At 47.4% G+C, this 22,435-nt stretch overlaps 1 protein-coding gene across 4 annotated transcripts in view; it reads left to right on the top strand.

Annotated features, from left to right (window-relative positions):
* Nucleotides 1–22,435, top strand: part of SLC4A5 (solute carrier family 4 member 5) — a 110,140-nt gene that overhangs the window by 63,341 nt on the left and 24,364 nt on the right. For all 4 annotated transcript variants that reach the window (XM_086700812.1, XM_086700811.1, XM_086700813.1 and 1 more), the window contains 12 exons: nt 296–451; nt 1,728–1,823; nt 4,366–4,421; nt 7,652–7,809; nt 8,265–8,352; nt 9,295–9,449; nt 9,806–9,991; nt 11,664–11,838; nt 14,084–14,217; nt 14,906–15,177; nt 18,906–18,964; nt 20,257–20,457. In XM_086700812.1, coding sequence (XP_086556938.1) covers nt 296–451; nt 1,728–1,823; nt 4,366–4,421; nt 7,652–7,809; nt 8,265–8,352; nt 9,295–9,449; nt 9,806–9,991; nt 11,664–11,838; nt 14,084–14,217; nt 14,906–15,177; nt 18,906–18,964; nt 20,257–20,457 — 1,736 coding nt within the window. The remainder of the gene's footprint in view (nt 1–295; nt 452–1,727; nt 1,824–4,365; nt 4,422–7,651; nt 7,810–8,264; nt 8,353–9,294; nt 9,450–9,805; nt 9,992–11,663; nt 11,839–14,083; nt 14,218–14,905; nt 15,178–18,905; nt 18,965–20,256; nt 20,458–22,435) is intronic.

Below are 22,435 nucleotides of genomic sequence, written 5' to 3' on the forward strand. Positions count from 1 at the left end.
ATTGAACACAGTAGTTTTGTTCTTCTCAGGGTATTTCGTTTACTTTTCACAATAGCACTGATAGAGCATAGAATTTTATATACACATACATACACACACACATGTACAGACATGCACATACCCAAAGGTTGTGACTTGCCCATGTTTCTGCAGTTTGTAGCAAGCCAGGACTATTTCCACATCTCCTGCTTCCTTTAGTCACTTTTAATCCCATTAATAACAAATGAAACTGAAGACTCCCATACCCCTGGTCATTCTGTCCCACATGGATGAGGCATGTCTGTTCCCCACTTAGATGATGTCATCGAGAAGCAAATTGAGGACGGCCTCCTGCGACCAGAGCTCCGGGAGAGGGTCAGCTATGTCCTCCTGAGGAAACACCGTCACCAAACCAAAAAGCCCATCCATCGCTCCTTGGTTGACATTGGAAAGTCCGTCTCTTCCACCACCAGTGAGTTGGGCCATATGCTGGTGGGCATTGGGCATGTGGGGGCCTGTGTCAGGTCCCAGCCTCCAGGTGAGCTTTCCTCGGTGGCTGCGGGGTCTTAGCAACTTGGAGCCTCCCTGGACTTCATGATCCTGGAAAAATTCTGAGCTTCTGGGGATCCCTCAGCCTCCTTCTCTAGCAGGCCTGCAGAGACTCCAGCCATATCCCAAAATTATCCCCACCACCAGAGCAGAACCATTCCTAGGAAGAGAGTTGGTTCTCAGCCTGTGCTGCACAATGCAATCATGTGGGGGTATGAAACATGTCCCAATGGATAGGCTCCACCCTGGGAATTGGATTCAGTTGGTCTGAGGTATGGCCTGGAAACAGGAAGTTTAGAAAGCTCCCCAGGAGATTCTCATGTGTGGTCAGGCTTGCAAAATGCTGGTGGAGATGGCATGTTTATGGAAAGAGTTCAAAAGTTTCCCATTGAACCCCCAAGAAGAGCCAAAAGCCTTGGCAGAAAATTAAGCACATCAAGGTGGTAGAAGGTTCTGGGTTCATCTCAAGTGTGCCAGGGCTTGTAAATCTGGCAGCTGTGTTACTCTGATTAGCAGAACCTGGGTCATTAGGGAGAATGGATTGTTCCACACACACAGCTCAAACCTGCAACCCTCCACTGTTGATATTGCAGAGTCAAAGTGCCCAGACAGCAGCCTTGCTGAACATACTAGATAAATGCAGTAATCAGAAAAAAGTCCAGAAGGTTGCTAAATGAAGAACCTTGAGCAATTTCTTTAGATGAATTGTTTTAAAATGGAAAGTGTTTAGCATGTAACTAGCAGGTACATAGCACTTACCATGTTCCAAGCACTGTTCTGAGTGTCCACATGTGTTAACTCACTTCATCTTCACAATAACCCTGTGGCTAGGTACGGTCTTGTTATCCTCATTTTACAGATGAGGAGCCTGAGGCGCCAAGAGGTTAAGTTATTTGCCTAAGGTCACACAGCAAGTAAGTGGTGGAGTCAGGGATGAACCCAGGCAATCTACAACACCTGCTGCCTATTTAACAATTGTGTGTCTCACTCTCAAGAGTACAAATATTTTCTGTAATCTTGTTCAGACTATTAACTTCAAAAACAGAACACAAAACAACCAAAATACACTTTCTTCCTGAAAGGGGAAGAGATGCATCTCACAGCCCAGCTTTGTTTAGGTGGAATGACCGTGCTAACTGCAGGGGCTGTGCTGTAGATCAAGGCTGCTGAAGCCAAATCCCTTCTGTTCCTCCTCCCAGATCGCAGCCCAGCCCGGAGCCCAGTGGCTGGTCCAAGCCTACACCACTCCACCGAGGACCTGAGGATGCGGCAAAGCGCCAATTACGGAAGGCTGTGTGAGTGTGTTCTCGGCTGCTGCAAGACAGCTTTGTTCTATGTCGGCTTCCATAGACTTTCAGAGTTGGAGGAGATAAAGGTCAGGACCTGTCTAGAATTTTCAGGACAGGCATCAGGAGAAATCTAACCTTCACCTCAAACCTGGGCTGTCCTTAGGACCTAACTCACTACCCTACGTTTCTATGTAACTACTCTGAATAATGCAACTCTAAATCAAGTGCTGGCATAATCAATAACAATCCTAGGTGCTAAGCATTTTTTATCTTAGTCTCTACCTTTGTCTTCACCAAACTGATCATTAGCCCCATTTTTGATAAGAAGTCTTCCTTGAAACTTAATTAGATACAAGCTAAGAACTTTCCCCCGGGACAGTCAGAGAACACTGCCATCTCTGGGTGAGAGTCTTGTGCACCACAAAAGTGGGATGCTGGCAATCACAGCCCCCTGAGGAAATGGGTGAGGGGGCTTGTGAAGTACACAGTCATAGACAGGGCTTTTCAGGCAATTCATGGGGGTGGGGGGTAACTGACAGGTAAGCTGTGAAGCAAAGAAAAGAGAGAAGTTGCAAAATGGAAAGAAAAATGAGTGAGAGGAGTATGTTCCTTTAAATACTTTTACTAAAATGCCAAGGTATGTACAGGTTATGCCACCTGTACCTTGACCAGGTTCAAGGAATGATTTGGAGGGCAGTGTGGGCCCTGCCCAAGGCCTCAGGTAGTCTTTTCCGTTTGTTGTTGGTGACCCCAGAACCCACTTAGTCTTCCTGGCATTGGTTATTCCATGTAGGGATGCCAGGAGGCAGCAAATGGCTTTGGGGCAAGCCTTCCTCCCAGTTGTTCATTGTGTCTGAGGTCACACTTGTGCCCAATACTGCAGTGGAGACCCAGATAAAACATTCTGTGTGCACACCACCCCATGCCCAGGGTGGGCCCTGGAAGGCTCAGAGAGGAGACACGTCTGAATCTTGGAGAATAAATAGGGATTTTCTAGAAGCATGCAGTGGGGTGGGGGCGTAGAAGGAGGAGGCTGTTCCAAACAAAGGAAACTAACAGCAGAAGGAAGGCACTGTGAAGTGAGCATTCACTTTACCAGGAGGGCAGGGCCTGAGGGCAAGAGGGTCAAAGCGAAGAGAGCATACACACATATGCTGCAGAAGGAGCCTGTCTTTATGGTGAAGGTAATGGGGCCCCCTGAGAAATTTTCAGCAGAGGCACACCATGATCAGATTCTTATTTGAGAAAGAATAAACTAGAGGGGGACAAGATCGAAAGTGAGAGACTGTCAGAGCAAGACTGGAGAGGACAGGGCCAAAGTGGGATGCAAGGACCAGGAGAAACAGGAAATGAGGAGGTGAGGCCAGCACCTAGGTGGGGTGGATGGGAGGGAGGGGCATTGAACAGACTAAGATGTGGAGGGGGAGTCATTTGGTGGAAGCCAGTGAGTTCCATTACCTGGTATGTGGAGTTTAAGGTCCCAGGTGGGGCTGCACAACAGAGTCTGGGGCTCAGGAGAGAGGTATGGAGTGGAGACCCAATCTGGGCATCCTCAGCCCAGTGTAGGCATTAAGTGATGGGGGTGGAGAGGGTGGATGTAATTGACCAAAGATGGAGGGGGTGAAGACTCTGCAAGGGATGAAGCAAAGCAAGGCCCTGAGCCCAGCAGGAGAGGATCCTGAATGCATGTAAGAGGAAGGGAGCCAAGGGAGGACAGAGTCCTAGAAGCTAGGGCTGCCACAGGCCACAGAAAGCCAAGAAATAACAGATCTGAGAGTGCCCGCTGGATTTGGCTGCTGCTGGGAAATGAGAGCTGACTTTCTCCTGCCTCAGCTAGGGAAGGAACAATTGGCCAGTTCAAATAATTTGTCACCACTGTTCTCCCCACGTTCCTTCCTTCTGCCAGAAAATACCTGACCATTTAAAAAAAAAAAAAATCTCTAACGTTTATTCATTTTTGAGAGACAGAGTATAAGCAGGGTAGGGGCAGAGAGAGAGGGAGATACAGAATCTGAAGCAGGCTCCAGGCTCTGAGCTGTCAGTGCAGAGCCCAACATGGGGCCGTGAGATCATGATCTGAGCTGAAGTCAGACACTTAACCGAGTGAGCCACCCAGGCGCCCCAACACCTGGCCATTTTTAAACACTCATATGGGTCATGGAGGACAGAGGTGAAACTGATCTTCTTTCTCCAACAAGCCCAAGCTCAGTGGCACTGGCACCTCACCTGATCATGTGTCTGTGTCCCTCACCTCCTCCAGGGCCTGGCGCAGAGCAGACATCTCGATCTCTGCCCAAGAAGGTGGGGTGGAGGAGTAGAGAGCAGAGTATAGCAGACTGAGGGGTGAGAATGGAAAGGAGAACTTGCAGTAGAAGGGAAGAAAGGGAAGGAAAAGGAGCAGAGGCTAGCTCCAAGGGGCCGAGCGATGAGGAGACAGGGGGGTCTTGCTTTGGTTATGAAGCTGGGAGAAGCATGTGGAGGGACCAAGGGAAAAGGACCTGCAGGAGCCTGACTTCCCCTGATGGACCTTCTTTTCCTTCTCTCCTAGGTCACGCCCAGAGCAGGAGCATGAATGATATTTCTCGCACCCCAAACACAGACCAGGTAGTAAAGGCCCGGTCCTTGGCTGCCGTGAAGGCGCAGGGTGGGAAGGTGCCTTCGGTTTCAGGGACAGGGAGCCCCTACGGGCAGAACTCCACTCCCATGAAGGAATAGGAGTCCCTAGGGAGGACCCAGGTGGGGGCTCTGGGCTGCCTTTGTGACTGCCCAGCCCATCAGTCAGGTACTCACTAAGCCCTACATGCTGGCTCTGTGCCAGGTGCTCAGGGAGTGGGGGACAGAGAAGTATGATCAGATGAGGTGCCAGCTGTCCCCGAACTTGGTATTTGTTGGACAGAAGAAGACCAGCACACAGTCTCACCTTCTCCATGACCCCCAAGCATGGAGGTCGTGGATTTAAGGATGGAGTGGGGACTTGGGCTGGCAGAGAAAAGTAGTGGGGCCTGACTGTGGAGACAACAGTGCCAGTGGATCGACTGGACTGCCCACTAGTGTGTCTTCTCCTAGGCCAGGGCAGGACATCAGTTCTTGTCTCCCACCAGCTTGGCTGAAATCTCCATGAGGAGATCAGAATCCTACAAACAGGTTGAGTCCAAGTTCTAAGGCCCACAACCAAGGTACCCTGTGACTTTGCCCCTGGGGAACTCTAGTGGCGGCCACCTTCAACTGCAACCCTCATACATCTTGATGGTCCCCTTGCCTGTGCCTCCAGAAATAGGAAGAAAGGTGATGGAGGAAACCTGAAATTTGATGAGAATCTCTCAGGAGCGTGGGTGACCTCCAGGCCTTCAAGGCACCCCCAAGTTTGGTGGAAAGCAAAACAAAAAGAGTCCCTCATGTCAGAGTCCCAAAGTCCCTTTGGTGGCTAAAATAATAACAATAACAGCATCAACCAACATTTCAGGTCCACATGCTGCATGCACTACATTGCACAGAGCTTTTTGTTTGCATCACAAAGGTATGCTTATCATCTCCATTCTACTGATGAGGACACTGAGGGCTTAAAGCAGTTAAATAATGTGCCCAAGTTCATGCAGCTGAAAGGTAACACAACTATGATTTAACCCAGGCAATCTGATTCTAGAGTCCTTAGTTTGGGGGTGACTTGGGAAGGAATATTCTGGAATATTATTTAGAGAGGAAACCCACTTTACTATAGTCATGCACACAGACGGTAAAGCCACCATAAGAAAGCATTGCCTAGTAAAAGTCTTTCAGAGACTATTTAAATAAATATCTAAGTGGTAATAAGAATGCTAGCTATCCCTTTCCCCAGGCAAAGCTGCATCAATCTAGGGATTGGAGCCGGGCATCCAGCTCCCCCGACTGATTGAGTGATGCTGCTTCTCAGTATTTGCAGCAGCATGGCTTATTGTGGGGTCAATGGCTTGCAGGCCAGCGGGTGCCCTTTAGGTCCATCTTTCTTTAAAACTCCACACCTGCCCTAGACAGGTCAACAGGTTTCTAGTAAGCAGAGCGTGGATTCACTGTGTGCAGAGACTCAGCAGAGGTGGACCAGAGTTCCCATGGAGTTCAGGAAGTGGGGTCGGCAGGGCCCCGGTTGGACAAACCCATGTCCAGATTGTCACCAAGCCACGAGGGCCAGAATGCCAGTGTGGCTCATTTCTGGGACACCACCATGGCGACCTCCTTATCAAACATGTCACAATCTGCAAGGGCGCCTTCTCCTCTCCTGGGTTATGGATGTGCTGGTTGGATAACGCCAAAGCATTGTTGTTTTCAAGGTCCAGGGCATTCCTGCCACCCCTCCCCTCCTCCTGTCCTGTCAGGGGGACAGCACCTGCTTGGCACACCCAACCCTCCATCTTGAAGAACCTCCTTATGAATCAGCTGACTATGCCTGCAACAAAGGGACTTTTTGAACCTTTGGGACTCTGGCTTTCTCATTTAACATCTGGCCATACTTATTCTCACTGTTAGGGTCCTTGGTGCTATTAGCTGGGTGGCTGTGAAGAGTTTTGTTTGCTTATTTGTTTAGATTTCAAAGATTATAAGGGTGCAGCCATTGCTCACATGCCTTTTCTTCTGCTGGTAGGCTGCCGAGCCCAGTCTGTATCATGCCCCCCATGAGTGCATCAGAGAGTAGCCCCTGCCTGTGCCCAGGGACATGGAACAGGAAGAGACACAAGGAATCTGTGTCTCCACTGTGCTTATGAGAAATAGGAGAGATTCCAGACAAGGAGGGATTGGGGGGCAATGTTGTGGTGTCCACGGGATCTCTCGTTAGCACTTGTCTCCCCCTTCTGGCCCTTTCTTCCTTTGTTGGCCACTTTGGACTTCCACCAGCCCTGCCCCCACAAAAGCCTTCCTCTCCATCCTCTCTGTACAAAATTATCTCTCTGTCCCTTGTTCATCCCCTTGTACCCAAGGAGAAGCAATCTGAAAAACTAATGTAACCTATGATGTTAAAGACTGAGAAGAGGCTTGTACATGACTGTCCCTGGGGCATTTTCATTAGAAAAGAGAACTCAGGAGGAGTCAGTATCTTAACCCTAGGAATGAAGTCATACACGGACAGAGTGGGAATAAGTTTGGGATGAGGGCCTGCCTCCTGTGCTTCTTATATTGGACCCCACTCGCTCTGCCTATTTGACCTTCCTGCCCTGAACAGACACTAGCCCCCAGCATCTCAGTGGTCTTAAGTCGGAAAGTCTCAGAAGCTGAGTTTCCTGGGAGTTCCCCTGGGGGTGACTCAGGGGCACAGAAGTCTCCCACAGATTTGGAGGTGGGGTCCAGGGGCTCCTGTCAATCAGGAAGCTGATGGCAAAGGGAAAACAAAGCATGTCTGCCCTGTCATCAGAATGGGCCTCATCCTTTCCACAGTCACCCAAGGTGAGGGCAGAGAGGGAGGGCTGGGCACCTGGTGTGGAAGAGCCAAGACTCCCATCTGCTTGTGCTGCAGGGGGCTGGGAGATAAGGCCTGATGGCCAGCAAGCCTGGGCTCTCTTCTTTGACCCCTTGACTCACACTTCAGTTGAGTAAAGTTTTCCCCCATCAAGGAATATCTTAGGGTTCAGATCATTGCCTGTTCCTTCCCATCTACTAAGGCTTACTTGGTCCTGGGGTTAACCAATTTTGAGTCTCCTTATCTGCAGAATAGGGAAAGTGTTTGGTTATTTCAGTCTCTTGAGAAGTGCATGGAGAATTTTTTTAAAGTTAGGCCTTCACAGCAATCTGAAGTGGGGTGAGGGATTGAGAGCTGAAACCACTGATGTGAGTATCCATGGGTATCTTGTTTTCCCCTCCCTGACCAGCGGAAAAACAAATTCATGAAGAAGATCCCCAAGGACTCAGAAGCCTCCAATGTACTCGTGGGTGAGGTGGACTTCCTGGACCAGCCATTTATTGCCTTTGTGCGTCTCATCCAGTCAGCCATGCTGGGAGGAGTGACTGAGGTCCCTGTCCCCACCAGGTGAGGGCCACTGAAATCTGCCCCCACACCCGCTTGAAGGAAGCCAGCTGTCCAAGCAGTGGTCCCAAAGTGCTACTGGAGACACCCCTAAAATGTGGAAGGAAAATTAGGGAATTGCTGGGGAAGAAAGTCTTCTGACTAGGGCAGTATTTTAGATTTTATTTTAAATAATCATTAAAAAAAGAAGCCAACAGCTGAGACAAACACCATTGGCTGGGCTTGGACAACAAGACAATGGTGAGGATGCTCAAGTGGGAGCTGAAGGGAGTGAAGAGGTGCCTCTGCAAAGCAAGTGTGGGATTCAAAGGAGGGAAGGGACAAGTGTATGGTCAATTCATGAGTTAAGAATGAATCATGTCCAGGGCCAGAGATTCCTTTTCACCTGCTCCTATTTTTCCTTCTCACTTTCCTCCTCCTCTGCCTCCTCCTCCTCCTCCTCCATCATATTTTTGCAGATTTCTGTTCATATTGCTTGGACCTTCTGGGAGATCAAAATCCTACAATGAAATTGGCCGTGCCATTGCAACCCTCATGGTAGACGATGTAAGTGGGAACAAGAAGCACGTACTCCAGAATGTCATGGCTCCTGCAACAAGCACTGTGCCTTTATTCACTCACTTATCCAATAGGCACATATGAGCACCTACTGTGTGCCAGGCTTGTGCAGGGCACTGAGGGTTATAAGAATCAGGGAACAGTCCCTGCCCTTTAGGAGCACTAATCAAGTGGGAGAGACAGACCTGTAATTCTAAAATGAACCATATGCTAACTGTCCAGGCAGCCAGGTGAGGCTTCACATAGGAGGGGCCTTTAAGCTAAGGATGAACAGGAGTTACATAGACCTTGCATAAGCCTAAGAGGCAGGCATTCCAGACAAAGAGAACAAGAGCCAAAGCTTGAAGATGGAGACGCTGGATAAAAGTGGTTTGACTTAGGCTCAGTGTAAGAGCTTCAAGAGCAAGAGGTGAGCTAGAGACTACACAGAGCCTGTAGGCACAGCTTAGTGTTCCCTCTGTGCCTGGGGTGGTGGGGAGCCTAGAGGACTTTAAACACAGGCATTATTTGTAAATCAGAAAGAACACCTTGGAAACAACCTGGAATGATGCAGCCTGACCCTCCAAGGCTGAGGGGCTAGGAAGTTATAATCAGATTTAAAGTATTTGAGCTTCTTGGACTGGACTCTACATAGGTTTTCTAATGAGCTTGCTGTGTGCAAAACTGACAACAGAAAGGTTGAGTGACTCAACCAAAGTCCTACAGCTAGGACACAGAGACCTGGCCTTCAGGTCTTCCCCCAAGGCCCTGCTGTTCCCCACTGTATCTAATTTCACCTGAGGGGCTCTGTCCTTACCTCAAAGACAGAGGGTAAGCTGGCAGGAGCAATGGTTCAGAGGAATCTTCTCCAAAACTATATGTGATGTGTTCCCAGGAGGTGGATAGGAAGCAGACAGTCAGCAAGACGTCCCCTTACTCTTTCCTCCCCAGCTCTTCAGTGACGTGGCCTATAAAGCCCGAAATCGGGAAGATCTGATAGCAGGGATTGATGAATTTCTGGATGAGGTCATCGTCCTTCCCCCTGGAGAATGGGACCCAAATATCCGAATTGAGCCCCCCAAGAAAGTGCCCTCTGCTGATAAGAGGTATGTATGTGGATGGAGGGGTGGCAGAAGAGGGCGGTGGTACAAAGGGAGCTCTGTCTGTCTCTGGCTTTTCTGGTCAGCATGAATGGGTTATACTATTTCTTTTTCTGGTGTCGTTTTATTTCTCTAAAAAAAAAAAAAAAAAAGCAAGCAATATGCTTCATATGAACATCTATGAAGTGTGGGTGACTCGTGCATGGGTATTGCAAGTTCATTTTCGGCATTTGTCTCTGCATTTTAAGATATTTCACGATTTTTGTGGGAGAGGTCAGAGGTGTTCTCCAAACAGTTCTAGAACAGCTAAGCTTGTCCCAGGATTGGGAGCCCTGCTGTCACCTGCCCCTTGCTCTGTACAGGAAATCCGTGTTCTCCCTGACGGAGCTAGGCCAGATGAACGGCACTGTGGGCGGAGGCGGAGCGGTTGCTGGAGGCGGCGCGGGAGGCGGCGGCAGTGGCGGCGGGGCCGGCGGAGGGAGCAGCGGGGAGGACGGAGAGATGCCAGCCATGCACGAAATCGGGGAAGAGCTTATCTGGACGGGAAGGTGCCCACCCCAGGCTTGACGGCTACGCCAGCCGTCCTTTAGGCTTCTCCCCTCACCCAACTGCGGGAACCTTCTCCACTTCTGCCTGCAGCGCCCCCTCCCGGCCATGGGGTCTGGCCTCTGCACTCTTCTTCCCCACGCCCTCCAAACCTCTCTGGATCCCGCATAAGGGTTGCAGCAGAAAGGAAGTGGGACCCAGCACAGGAGTGGAGGAACCCAAACTTTTCTCTAGATACTCTGTGTTCCTGTATGAGTTTTCTAGGGTTGTCATAATAAAGTGGCACATTCTCGGTGGCTTATACAATAGAAATTTTCTCTCACAGTTCTGGAGGTAAAAGTTCCAAATCAAGGTGTGGGCAAGACCAGCTCCCAGACTCTGAGTGGGATCCTCCCTTCCCTCTCCCCAGCTCCTTCTGGTGGCTGCCAACCCTTGGTGTCCTTGGCTTGCAGCCACATAGCTCCATCTCAGCCTGTGTCCTCACGTGGTATTCTCCCTGTGTGTGTCTTCCTATGACACTTTCCTCTCTGTATGAGGACACCGGCCATACTGGATTAGGGCCCACCGCAGTGACTTCATCTTAGTTTTATTACATCTGCAAGGACCCTATTTCCAAATAAGGTCATAATGATAGGTATAGAGGTTAGGATTTTAATGTGTCTTTTGGAGGTGACACAATTTAATCCATAACAGTACCATCTGAAATTTTTTCTTTTCTCTTTTTCTTTCAAAAGAGAAAGGATGGAGGGAATCTCCTGGCTTGGGTTTCCTTGCTGGTTCTTGGAATAATTTAGGAAAGGACAAGGACATGGCCCTACAAAGCTATATGTAAATTATGACTTTGAGAATGGAGTCATGTTTTATATACCTTTGGCTCTATGCCAGCCAGTAGTTCCAAATCGGAGGTAACTTTGCCTTCACCCCCATCCTCCCCCAGGGGACATTTGACAATGTCCACAGACATTTTTGTTTGTCACAGTTAGAGGAGTGATGCTGCTGGCATCTAGGGGATAGAAGCCAGGGATGCTGCTCAACATGCTACATGCATAGGACAGCCCCACAATAAAGGATTACCCAGCCCTACATGTCAATGATACCAAGGCTAAGAAACCCTGCTCCATGCCAAGCATTGCATTAGGGGCTGTGGGGAATAGTATACCCAGTAAACACTATCTCTAAGCCTAAAATTCCCCACTCAGTTGTTCCAGAGAATAAAGAAACTAGTTATAAGATTAAGAACCTACCCTTGATAAATATGGGATGTCTAACTCTCTCCTAAAGTTGGACACATCTATGTTTACCAAACACAGGGAGGTGTCCTGCAGATGATCAGGGACATCACTGAGGAGAACAGCCAGGATTTCTGTGGACCCCAGGATTTCCATTCCCCATGGGATGTTGGATCTACTCCAAGACATGTTCCCATCAGGCTTTTCCTCTCCCATCCAGGCCGCCTGTGACCACCTTTCCAGTAGGGATGGTGCTGACCACAAACTTTCAGTCCTGTGAAAATCCTTCCCTGTCTTTAAATGTTCTGGTGGAAAGATCCCTGTCCCCATCCACCTCTAGTCAAGTTCCCTTCCTTGCCCCAGATTCTGCAGGCTCCTGTAAATAGCCCTGACCCTGCACTGGTGTTTGTGGTGAGAAAGCAGCCCCCGGGCCTGTCTTGAGCAGGTTCTTCGGTGGCCTGCGTCTGGATATCAAGAGGAAGCTGCCCTGGTTCCTAAGTGATTTCTACGATGGCTTCCACATTCAGTCCATCTCTGCCATCCTGTTCATCTACCTCGGCTGTATCACCAACGCAATCACCTTTGGTGGGCTTCTGGGGGATGCCACTGACAATTATCAGGTGTGTGCGGACTATGAACATGAGTGCAAACCTCCATAAAAGCTGCTGCCACCAGGTGGCACTAATGAGCTTCATCCCATTATCCCAAAACCAAGGCTTGGGTTTCATCCACCATGGGGTTCAGACCATCACTTTTTGTAATCCTTTGCCATTCAAAAAAAATAATAACCAACATTATTAAAAGATCTAAAGTTAAATCATGTTACTAAAGTCCAATGTAAGGATGACATAAATAGATCAAACTTTTTAGTTTATTTTGTTATATTTATTAAGCAGTGTCAGTTGCCCTCTAGTCTTTTTTGTTAATTTTTATCATTGAAGTATAGTTGACTTGCAATGTTATATTAGTTTTCAGGTAGACAACATAGTGATTTAACAATTCTATACGTTATGCGATGCTCAGACTTTTAAGGGGAATTATCTGTTTTGTTATTTGATACTTTCCCCATTGAGGTGTGAATGAACAATCAGCACAATTAAGTTATTAATTATGGACTTCTCTGCACATTTTTTTAAACACTCTTAAATTCTTAGCTGGAATTAAGACATGTTTAGAAAGATTGTAAGCTCTTACCATGACAATAACAGAGGCCTCCCTGGGGAAAACCTCAGTCAACAGAGACACCAGCCCATATCCCAGGCAAGGGGCTTTTCCCATAGAACCTTCAGGGTAGAGCCATTGGAAAACTCAGACATCAAGTGGAAGACCTATTTTCCCAAATACATTGAGATGAATGCTTCTCTTCAGACCACACCACTCTCCTGAGCTGCAGGTCCAATATCCAACTATCTCCTGGGTATGTCCACATGGCTGCCCCCAGGAATCTCCCAATGCACAGGGCCAGCATTGCATCCATTGCCTTCCCTCTAGACCTGCTGCTACCCCCAATATAGCAAGTGACACATGGTTCACTCAGGTATGCACGTATCATCCATGACTCATAAGTCCCAGCTTCCCCACATGGCCTTCATGAATGACATGGCCCTACTTGCTTCTCAAGACTCCTCTCCCAAGGAACCCTTTCACAGATTCCTGTTCTTACCCATTCTGTTTTCCATCAATCTTGATCATCTTTCACTTCTTCAAAGGCATCCTCCCTTTCAGCTCCAGCCTTTGTAAATAAGAGTCCCTCTTCCTGGGACAGTCTTTTTTTGTCACCCCGCTTACCCTATTCTGGTCAATTCCGTGCTCATATTTTGGGTCTCAGCTGCTACATATATACCTCTTAGGAAGCCTTTATGACCACTCCCCTTATTCCTACTGTGTGTTCCTAACACCTTGAACTTATCCCTGGTTATCACACTCCTTGGCAGTGATTCTCAACAAGGAATGATTTTGACCCCCAAGAGACATTGAACAATATCTAGAGACAGTTTGGATTGTTATAACTAGGAGGGGGTGGTGCTACTGGCATCTTGTGGGTAGAAGCCAGGCATGCTGCTAACTAAACATTTTAAAATGCACAGGACATCCCCCTACAACAAAGAATTATCTAGCCCCAAATGTCAATAATACTAAGGTTGAGAAAGTGCTGTATGGAAATTGCCTGATTACTTGTTTGTATTTCCCATTAGACTGAAGATGCATTATCTTGTTCACTGATGGGCCCCCAATACCTAACAAAATGGCTGGTACAGAGCAGGCACTTAAAGGATTTTTTTCTTTTTTTCTTTATTTTTTTAAATATGAAATTGATTGTCAAATTGGTTTCCATACAACACCCAGTGCTCATCCCAACAGATGCCCTCCTCAATGTCCATCACCCACTTTCCCCTCCCTCCCACCCCCCCATCAACCCTCAGTTTATTCTCCATTTTTAAGAGTCTCTTATGGTTTGGCTCCCTCCCTCTCTAACTTATTTAAAGGATTTTGAGCAAATGAGTGGTCTGACCTCTGAAAGCACGTAACAGATGTTTGAATGAATAAATGACTGGATGGATGAATGGACTGTCCTTTGGGAGTAGACTGGGCATGAGGACAATCACATGCACATCCACTGGCAGCCCTGTTTTCTAAGCTGTAGGGTGCCAAAAGGAAGTCATGTGGGACCTTTATCCAAATGGAAATTGAGACTAACAGTGGTGATGCAGGGGTTGTAGAATAGGAGATAGGAAGCAGAATATTTGGAGGAGAGGGTCTGGAATACAGATGAGCACTGTAGCCTGGGCCCTTGGCTGGGTTCTAACCTATGCTAAGAGGCCCCTTCTCCAGCTTCCGCTGAGACTCATATTCCTCATCCCCCAGGGAGTGATGGAGAGCTTCCTAGGCACTGCCATGGCTGGCTCCTTGTTCTGCCTATTCTCGGGACAGCCCCTCATCATCCTCAGCAGCACAGGGCCCATCCTCATCTTTGAGAAGCTCCTCTTCGACTTCAGCAAGTAGGTGCCCTTGGTAGTTCCCAGTGCCTGCTCTCACACTTAGGGCAGTACACTAAGGCCAGGAAGGAGAATAGGCCCAAAACGGAGGCAGGGGGAGGAGGTACCGAAACTGTCTTTACCTATGGGAAGGACTGCCAGGAGGTCCTTCCTGACTCTCTCCAGCTACCTGCTTCTAAGCCATCTTAGTGCTTTTTAGCATAGCTGATAGGGAGACACGGAGGCAAGACAAGAGGAAACAATTCCCACCACTGTGCTTGTAAGCAACTGTGATGGGAAGTCAGTGCAGTCTTGAGCTGGAGGTCCGAAGGCCACATCCTGACCCAGGCAACTCCTGTGATCACCCTGGGCTCAGTTGCCTCATCTACAACATAAGTCTATTTTAAGGCCTCCCCCAGCTCTGTCACTCTGATATTCCCTGTTTTTCATTTACCCTGGGTGTTTGTTATCAAAGTTGTGAGAACTGAGATGTCTTAGCCTCTTCCTGCCACCCCTGTGAAATTCTTTCCCAGAATTTACAAAGAGGAGACAACCCAACCCAGGAATTGTCCCTGTCCCTAGTGTTCTCACAGCTCCTAGGAGGGCATCTGTGGCACAGAAGGGACAGATGATCCACTCAGGGTGAGTCTGGAGAACCAAGCACAGTGAAGAGCCCTGGGCTGGAGGTCCCTCCCTTCCCTCTGTCTTCCAGAGGCAATGGCCTGGACTACATGGAGTTCCGCCTCTGGATTGGCCTACACTCAGCCATCCAGTGCCTTATCCTGGTGGCCACAGATGCCAGCTTTATCATCAAGTATATCACCCGCTTCACCGAAGAGGGATTCTCCACCCTCATCAGCTTCATCTTCATCTATGATGCCATCAAGAAGATGATCGGTGCCTTCAAGTACTACCCCATCAACATGGACTTTAAGCCTGACTCCATCACCACCTACAAATGCGAGTGTGTCGCCCCTGACACAGGTGACCGGTAACCCCAGACATGCCCTGCGCCTCCACCTACTCACTCTCCCCCCACCACAACTCTCTACTCAAATGTAGGAGATATCACCCTGAGAAGTATCAGTCCCCTTGGGTGGTCACAAGATACCTGGACACTCTCTGGATGTCCGTCTACCAAGGGTGTTAAAAGAATCCCTTCACTGGGTGGGAGGTTGACTCAACCAACTGGTCAACCTGATAATACTCAGTGCCATTCCCATGGAGTTCCTTACTGACCATAAAAGTGTCATCTGTAAAGTTAGGGCTTCCTATAGGCTGAAACACTGGCCTCCTTCACAGTCATAATCATGCCCCTAAGAGCCTCTAGTGGAATGTGCCCAGAGTGCCCAGGATGCTACAGAGCAGGGAAGGACACTCATGGATCTATACCTAGATCTATATCTGTATATCTAGAGAGAGAGAGATCGAGATCGAGATCCATCCATATATCTCTGACACTACCAAGCTGGACTCACAGAGAGCAAACTGAGGTCCAGAGACCACCCAATTCACACTGAACCTCAGTTTCCCTGGCTGTAATAGAAGGATATCAATGCTGTCCCTGCCAGTCTCATAGAACTCTTGTGAGGCTTTCAAATCTATACCCAGATTGGATTGGAGTTTGACATAAGTAGATTTTGTGTGTTCAGCACTGTAACACAACTTATTGATTAAAAGATGATCATAAGTCAATCAAAAATATTATACAATCATTGTGCACCCTGTTTTAGGCTAGGCCTCATGGAGATGAAGATGTCCTGACCTCAGGGAGTACAGTTTTGTACTCTCTCCCTCTGTCACTGCACTGGTTTTGTAAAGCAGTCTAGACTTAATTTTTGTCTATCATAAATTTTGGGTTATTTCATGAAAATCCATCAAGAGGTGAGGCTATCCTTTGTCCTGAGCCAGAGCACGTTGCTTGCTGGGGGAACAAGGAGATCCTACCTACACGCCCTTCTCACTCGTGTCCTAGAGTGAATCTCACCTCCGTGGCCAAGGCCCCATCAGGGCACTCCCATTTGCTGCTTGTGCCCACTGAACTGTGGCTTTATTGCACTGACTGAACACAAATGTTCCCACAAATGTGCCTTTTGGAAGTACATGGCCTTGATATCTTTTAGAAACTGTCCAAATGCTGGGGTCATATGTGGGTGGCACTTCAGCCATTCAGAGAATCCTCTATCTGCAGGAGAAACCAAACATGGACATGCCCTAAGAACAGGCGATGTAGGAGCAAATAATGTTGGATTTGAGGGCCATAATAAAATCCACTTGCCTCCAAATAGTGTCCCCTCTGGCCTTGCCCAGGTGCCTGACATCGCCTCATTCTTTTGAGTCACTGTATTGCCGTGGTTCTCAAACTGTGGTCCCCAGAAGCAGCAGCTTCCAGGAAATTAGAAATACAAATTCTTGGGCCTCACCCCACACATGCTAAATCAGAAACTCTGGGGTAGGGCCAGCTGTATATTAACAAGCCCTCCAGGTGATTCTGATGCATGCTTAAGTGTGAGAACCATTGCTCTATTGAACTATTAATTAGTAATACGGGACCATTATTAGCCACTAACTCTAGTAAGATTAGATTTTCAGTTTCTCCACCAAGAGTAAAGGAACTGGAATCAGGACAAGTTACTTTTGATTATAATGTGAAAAGGAAAGTCCTAGACATTAGGAGATGGGTGGGGGGAACTAACTGAGGAAGGTTTCTTTCCCAGTCCATGGGCCAATTGCTTACAAAATGTTCCATATTCCTAGCTTTACTGGAAAGCCCAGTCTGGCTATGGCACCCTATCAGTGTCCATCTCTCTTCATCCTAAGAGCTTGTTGTAGGGGGGTGCTCTCTTTTTAAATTTAATCTTGTTTCCATTGTAACTGATTTGTATTCTATTTATGGATGCTGCACACACTGATTTGGCTGCTTTCAATCCCAAGTGAGTACTACTTTGTAAACACTAGAATTTAAAAATATTTGATACTTGGACCCTTTCTGGAATTTTCCATGTTATATTTCATCCTTCTTCATCTCAAAGTGGCTTTCAGATAAACCCTACCCAATATAAAAGAATGGCTAAGCCTAAGCTGAAGACATCAAAGGAATATCTGGTCTGACAAGCTTGGGCAATGGAAAGGTGCCCAAACTTTCCAGTCTCTAGTATTAGCTGGGAATCCTCTAGCATTTGTGTGGGTAGGCCTAAGTTAGCTTTCCTGCCCACTTTCTATGCTTTGTTGGTAACCGCATCACGTTCTCTTGGTCAGTGGTATGAGGTAAGGCAGCAGATGTCCTGATTTCTGTAAGTGAAGCATTCTTCAGAATAATAACAAACCTCTGGTTTGGAGAACTTTTAGGAATATTCTGCCCTAGGTCAAGACTGAATTCCTTGGCCACTTCCATCCCCAACTGCCCTAGAAGTGGGCTACACAGATGGGTCCTGTGATCACATCCACCCCACAACAGTTTGTTGGAGGTTGAAGGAAGCTTCAAGAATAGCCTCTACTTCACTCTGGGTCCCCAATCAACCATGGATAGCCAGCAGGAGCCAAATGGGACTTGCAGTGTATTTCAGATTTATTGCCAGAAAACTGGCTAGCAGACCTCCTCCCTCCCTCCCCAAACCTGCTGCATAGGAACTACTTAATCACCTTCCACCTGGAGAAGAAAGGCAAGAAGGACCTAGGCCTTCTCTACCCATGCTGAGCAGGAGCAAGAGAGAAGGCAAACAGCAGCCTCCAAGGCCTGTCTTTTTAATGAATGGCTACATCCCACAGGAAGGGAATTACAGTTCTTCTCAATTCTTCTTGTGGCCTGTGATGGGAAGCTTTGTATGCTCCACTTACAACTAGGGATACTGAGGCTGGGGAAAGGGAGTACCCAAACAAAGGATGTGGTAAATAGCTAAGAGCAGCACCTCTGGGCTCTGATTCTCCTTCAGATCCTGGACTTGGATTTAATTTTTCTCACCTTGCATTCAAGGGGCAGATTAGAAAATTTAATATCAAAGCCAATGTGTTTCTTACAGTTGACCTAAAAACACATTTGGACAGGTAGAGAAGAGAAGCGGGGACGGGGGGAGGGTAGGTACAGGCAAGGATATTTGCTGTGTGGGGCTTGAAGGTATACAGGCTCTGGACCAGCCTGTCTGGGATGGATCATGACTTCTCCAAGTAGTAACTATGTGCCCTTGGGCAATGGGCAGGTTACTTAATCTCCCTGGGCCTCAGTTCATCTTTAAAAAGTGGGGAGACTACTTGGGGATTTAGGAACTTAGCAAGATGATGTGTGTAAGGTTTGGCATAGTGCATGGCATAGAGTAAGTCCTTTGAAAATGTCTAAGAGCACAGACGTGGAGCCAGTTGCTGGTAGGGATTCACAAGGCACATTATTCACTAGTTTGTGTCGGCACTTTGTCTTGGCAGCAGATTCCTCACTTTGGTTTTTAAAGCCAGCCCTTCATGGTGAGATAGGAGCTGTCCTAGCCTGGCCCAGTGGGTCTGTCAGAGCTGTGACCCGGACTCCTCCACCACCCCTGTCCTCACTGGGCAAAGTGAGGAGAGTGGAGAGGGGCTGGGTGCAATGAGCTGCCCTCATGAGGGAGGCCGCTCCCGGGCTCTAAGAAATGGCATGAGATGGGAAAGGTGGGGGCCGGGTGGGGGCTGCAGCCTCCCAGCCCAGCATCTGCTGACGCGTTCCCATGTCCTGTGCTCATCCACAGCGAATACAACCGTGTTCAATGCTTCAGCCCTGCTGACGCCAAACACCAACACCTCTCTGGTAAGTCTTCTCCACTTATTCAGATATTTGAGGGCTTTTGTTTGTGGGGAAAGAGAGAGAAGTTGGGAAAACAGAGAACATTTTATGGCAACCCAGACTTGCAGGGGTCAGTCCCAGCTGTGCATCGGGATCACCTACAGAGCAGTGGAAATGCACATTTTTATCTTAAGTACATACTGCCAACCCCTGCCCCCCTTTAAAACACATCTCATTCTACTAAATCAATGTGCAGAAATATCACACAAGCACATGCACACACATACGAAGGGGAGGTAGGGGTGAGGAATGGTAAACAGGGCCACAAAAGTGGTACAGTCAGTTTCCTAGCCATCTTTCTATATTCTTCCTTGCCTTTCTACCTAGCACCTCCAACTCCAGCCAACAATGCCACTGCCACCCCCCCCCAGCCCCGGAAAGGTTATTAATCCCCCCTCGCTGAATCTGATCTGTTTCATGTGCTCACGAGTCCCGATCAGGTCTGGTCTGCCTCTCCCAGTAATGAAGAGTAGTGGCCCTCAGGAGAGGTATCCAGCCTAAGCGGCTCCAATGGTGGGAAGTCCAAAACCAGGAGAAGGGCAGCCCCTGGTGGGCTTTGGGGGAGATCTTTGGACTTTTTGGATCCCTTGAGGTTGCTCCTTTAGTTACCCCTGCATAAGCAGCTGACTGCTCAGTTGGCAAAATAACCTAAGATTTTTCAAATTCTGGTTTTGAGGGAGGAAGGCTGGAATCAGCCAGTGTCTATGCCTGGATACTTACTATGTGCAAGGAGCTGTGTGCACTCTGAGAGCTAAAAGGACATAGACAGACGTGGCCCCTGCCCTCAAACTTGCTTGTAATATGCGTGTGTAGACAAACATGAAGGGTAATGAAACAGCAAAAGCAGAGCACGCCATGTGTCAAATATAGGCCAAATGTGCCCTTCTAGCCATGGAGACAGGAGGTACCCTGCAAGCTGGAGAGGAAAGCCTCAGAGAGAAAGTAGAATGTGATCTGGTCTTGAAGGCTGGGAAAGTTGGTTTCATAGAGAGAAACACATTCCAGGTCCAGGGACCAACACAGACAGAAGGGGGAACAAAGGAAACACAAAACCTGTTCTGAGGACAGAGTGGACCAGCCTGGCTGAGACCAGTGGCATTGAACAGGGAAAGTAGGAGAGTTGAGCTAGGAGAGAGACCAGTGGGGCAGTAGAGGCATGGGAGGGGTGTGTGGGCTGCCTGGGACTACAGGGGGGAGGATACAGCTGAACCCCCAGGAAGACCCTGACCCTTTCTCTCCTGTGCTTCATCGCCAAGTACAACCCCCTTAACCTCACAGCGCTGGACTGGTCCCTGCTGAGCAAGAAGGAGTGTCTGAACTACGGTGGGCAGCTGCTGGGGAATTCCTGCCAGTTCATCCCAGACCTGGCACTCATGTCCTTCATCCTTTTCTTTGGGACGTACTCCATGACCCTGACCCTGAAGAAGTTCAAATTCAGCCGCTATTTCCCTACCAAGGTAAGCTCACCCTGCAGTTAGGAGGGGACCTACAGTTACGCAATTTACAAGGAAGCCTCACTGGGTCTCCTTGTGAGGGTTGTGGCCCACTGACAGGATGGACATCACATCAGCACTGGCTCACCAGGGTTTTTCAAGTTAAGAGCATGGATTTAGAGTCAGAGAGAACTGAGTTCTCTTATTGTCAAGTCCCCTTGGCAACACTGGGTATTGTTAGAGTTTTATCTTTAGTCTTTCTGTGTAGTAGTATCTCATTGTGTTTTTAAAATGTTCGTTTTCCCAATGACTAATGAAGTTGAAAATCTTATGTGTTTGCTGGCTATATAGCCATTTGACTTTCTTCTTCGAAGTGCCTATTTAAATCTCTTGCACATTTTCTATTGGGTGGTCTTTTTCTTTCTGATTTGAAATTCCTTATACAGAAAAAGGATAGAAACCTTTTTGTGATCATAAGGTTGCAGATATCTTCTATGTTACTGGCCTTTTTACTTTCTTAGTGGTATCTTCTGGTTAATAGAAATTCTTAGTTTTATTATAATCAAATATACCAAAATATTCCTCAAGGAGACTATTGGACAGAAGATATTCTGTTATCTTCCAAAAGCTTCATTGTTTTTCCTTTCACATTATATTCACAATCTACCAGAATTACTTTTGACATATAGTGTGAGATAGTGTTTCTACACACACACACACACACACACACACACACACACACACACACACACGTACATACACACACACACACACACACACACGCACACACACACAGCAATTTGTTTTTGAAGACCATCCTTTCTCATTGCTCTGCAGTACCTCCTTTGCCATATGTCAAATGTTCACATATGATGGGGTCTGTTTCTGGGTTCTTTATTCTGTTTGACTGGTTTATTTGTATGCCAATATCACAGTCTTCATTTATGTGACTTATACTAAGCCTGTATGCCTTACAGACCAAACTTTCTTTCTTTGTCCTTCTTTTCCAAAAAGCATTGTACATTTTACTAAAATAAAAACTTGTTGGAATTTTGATAGGATTATATTGACTCTACATGTCAGGGGTTGCCTGGGTGGCTCAGTCAGTTAAGCTTCCAACTCTTGATTTTGACTCAGGTCATGATCTCAAGGTTTGTGGGATTGAGCCCCATGTCTGGCTCTGCACTGACAGCATGGAGCCTGTTTGGGATTCTCTCTCTCCCTCTCTCTCTGTCTCCCATATGTTCTCTCTCTCTCTCTCTCTCTCTCTCTCTCAAACTAAGTAAATATTTTTTTAAAAATGTCAATTTGGGGAGGACTGACACCTTTTAAATTTTGAGTCTCTGACCATGAATATTATATACTTCACCATTTGTTTAGTTCTTTGTTCTCTCCATAATTTTTTTAGGTTTTGGCGTTAAGCTCTTGCACATTTTTTAAAAAGTTTATTTATTTATTTTGAGAGTGAGAGTGTAAGTGGGAGGGGGCAGAGAGAGAGGGAGAGAGAATCTCAAGCTGTCCCTGCAGAGCCTGACTCAGGACTCGAACCCACGAACCATGTGATCATGACCCGAGCCAAAACCAAGAGGTGGACGTATAACCAACTGAGCCACCTAGATGCCCCACACTCTTGCACATTTTTTATTAGATTTATTCCTGAGTATTTGACTTTTTATGCCATTGAGATGCTAAGTACTAGTTTTAATTGCATTTTCTGTGGCCAGAATAAAACATTAATTAATCAAAACAGCACTTGCATATGTGAGCAATAACTGTGCCATGGGGTGGGGCACCCAGAAGAATTTTAGCAACACTCTTCCACCATAAATCCCATGAGCACTCTCCTAAAGCCATCTTAAATAAATATTACGGCTACTGCTACAACTACTATAACTAATGATGATGATAATGATGATGATGATAAAATTGATATGAATGATTGAATTTTTCTCAATATTTCATAAGGACTAAATAAAAGGCTCTTTAGGGAGCTTTGCAATAT

Source organism: Puma concolor, chromosome A3 (assembly GCF_028749965.1).
Source record: "Puma concolor isolate L17-30 chromosome A3, mPumCon1.1.hap2, whole genome shotgun sequence".
In the NCBI taxonomy this organism is placed as follows: Eukaryota; Metazoa; Chordata; class Mammalia; order Carnivora; family Felidae; genus Puma; species Puma concolor.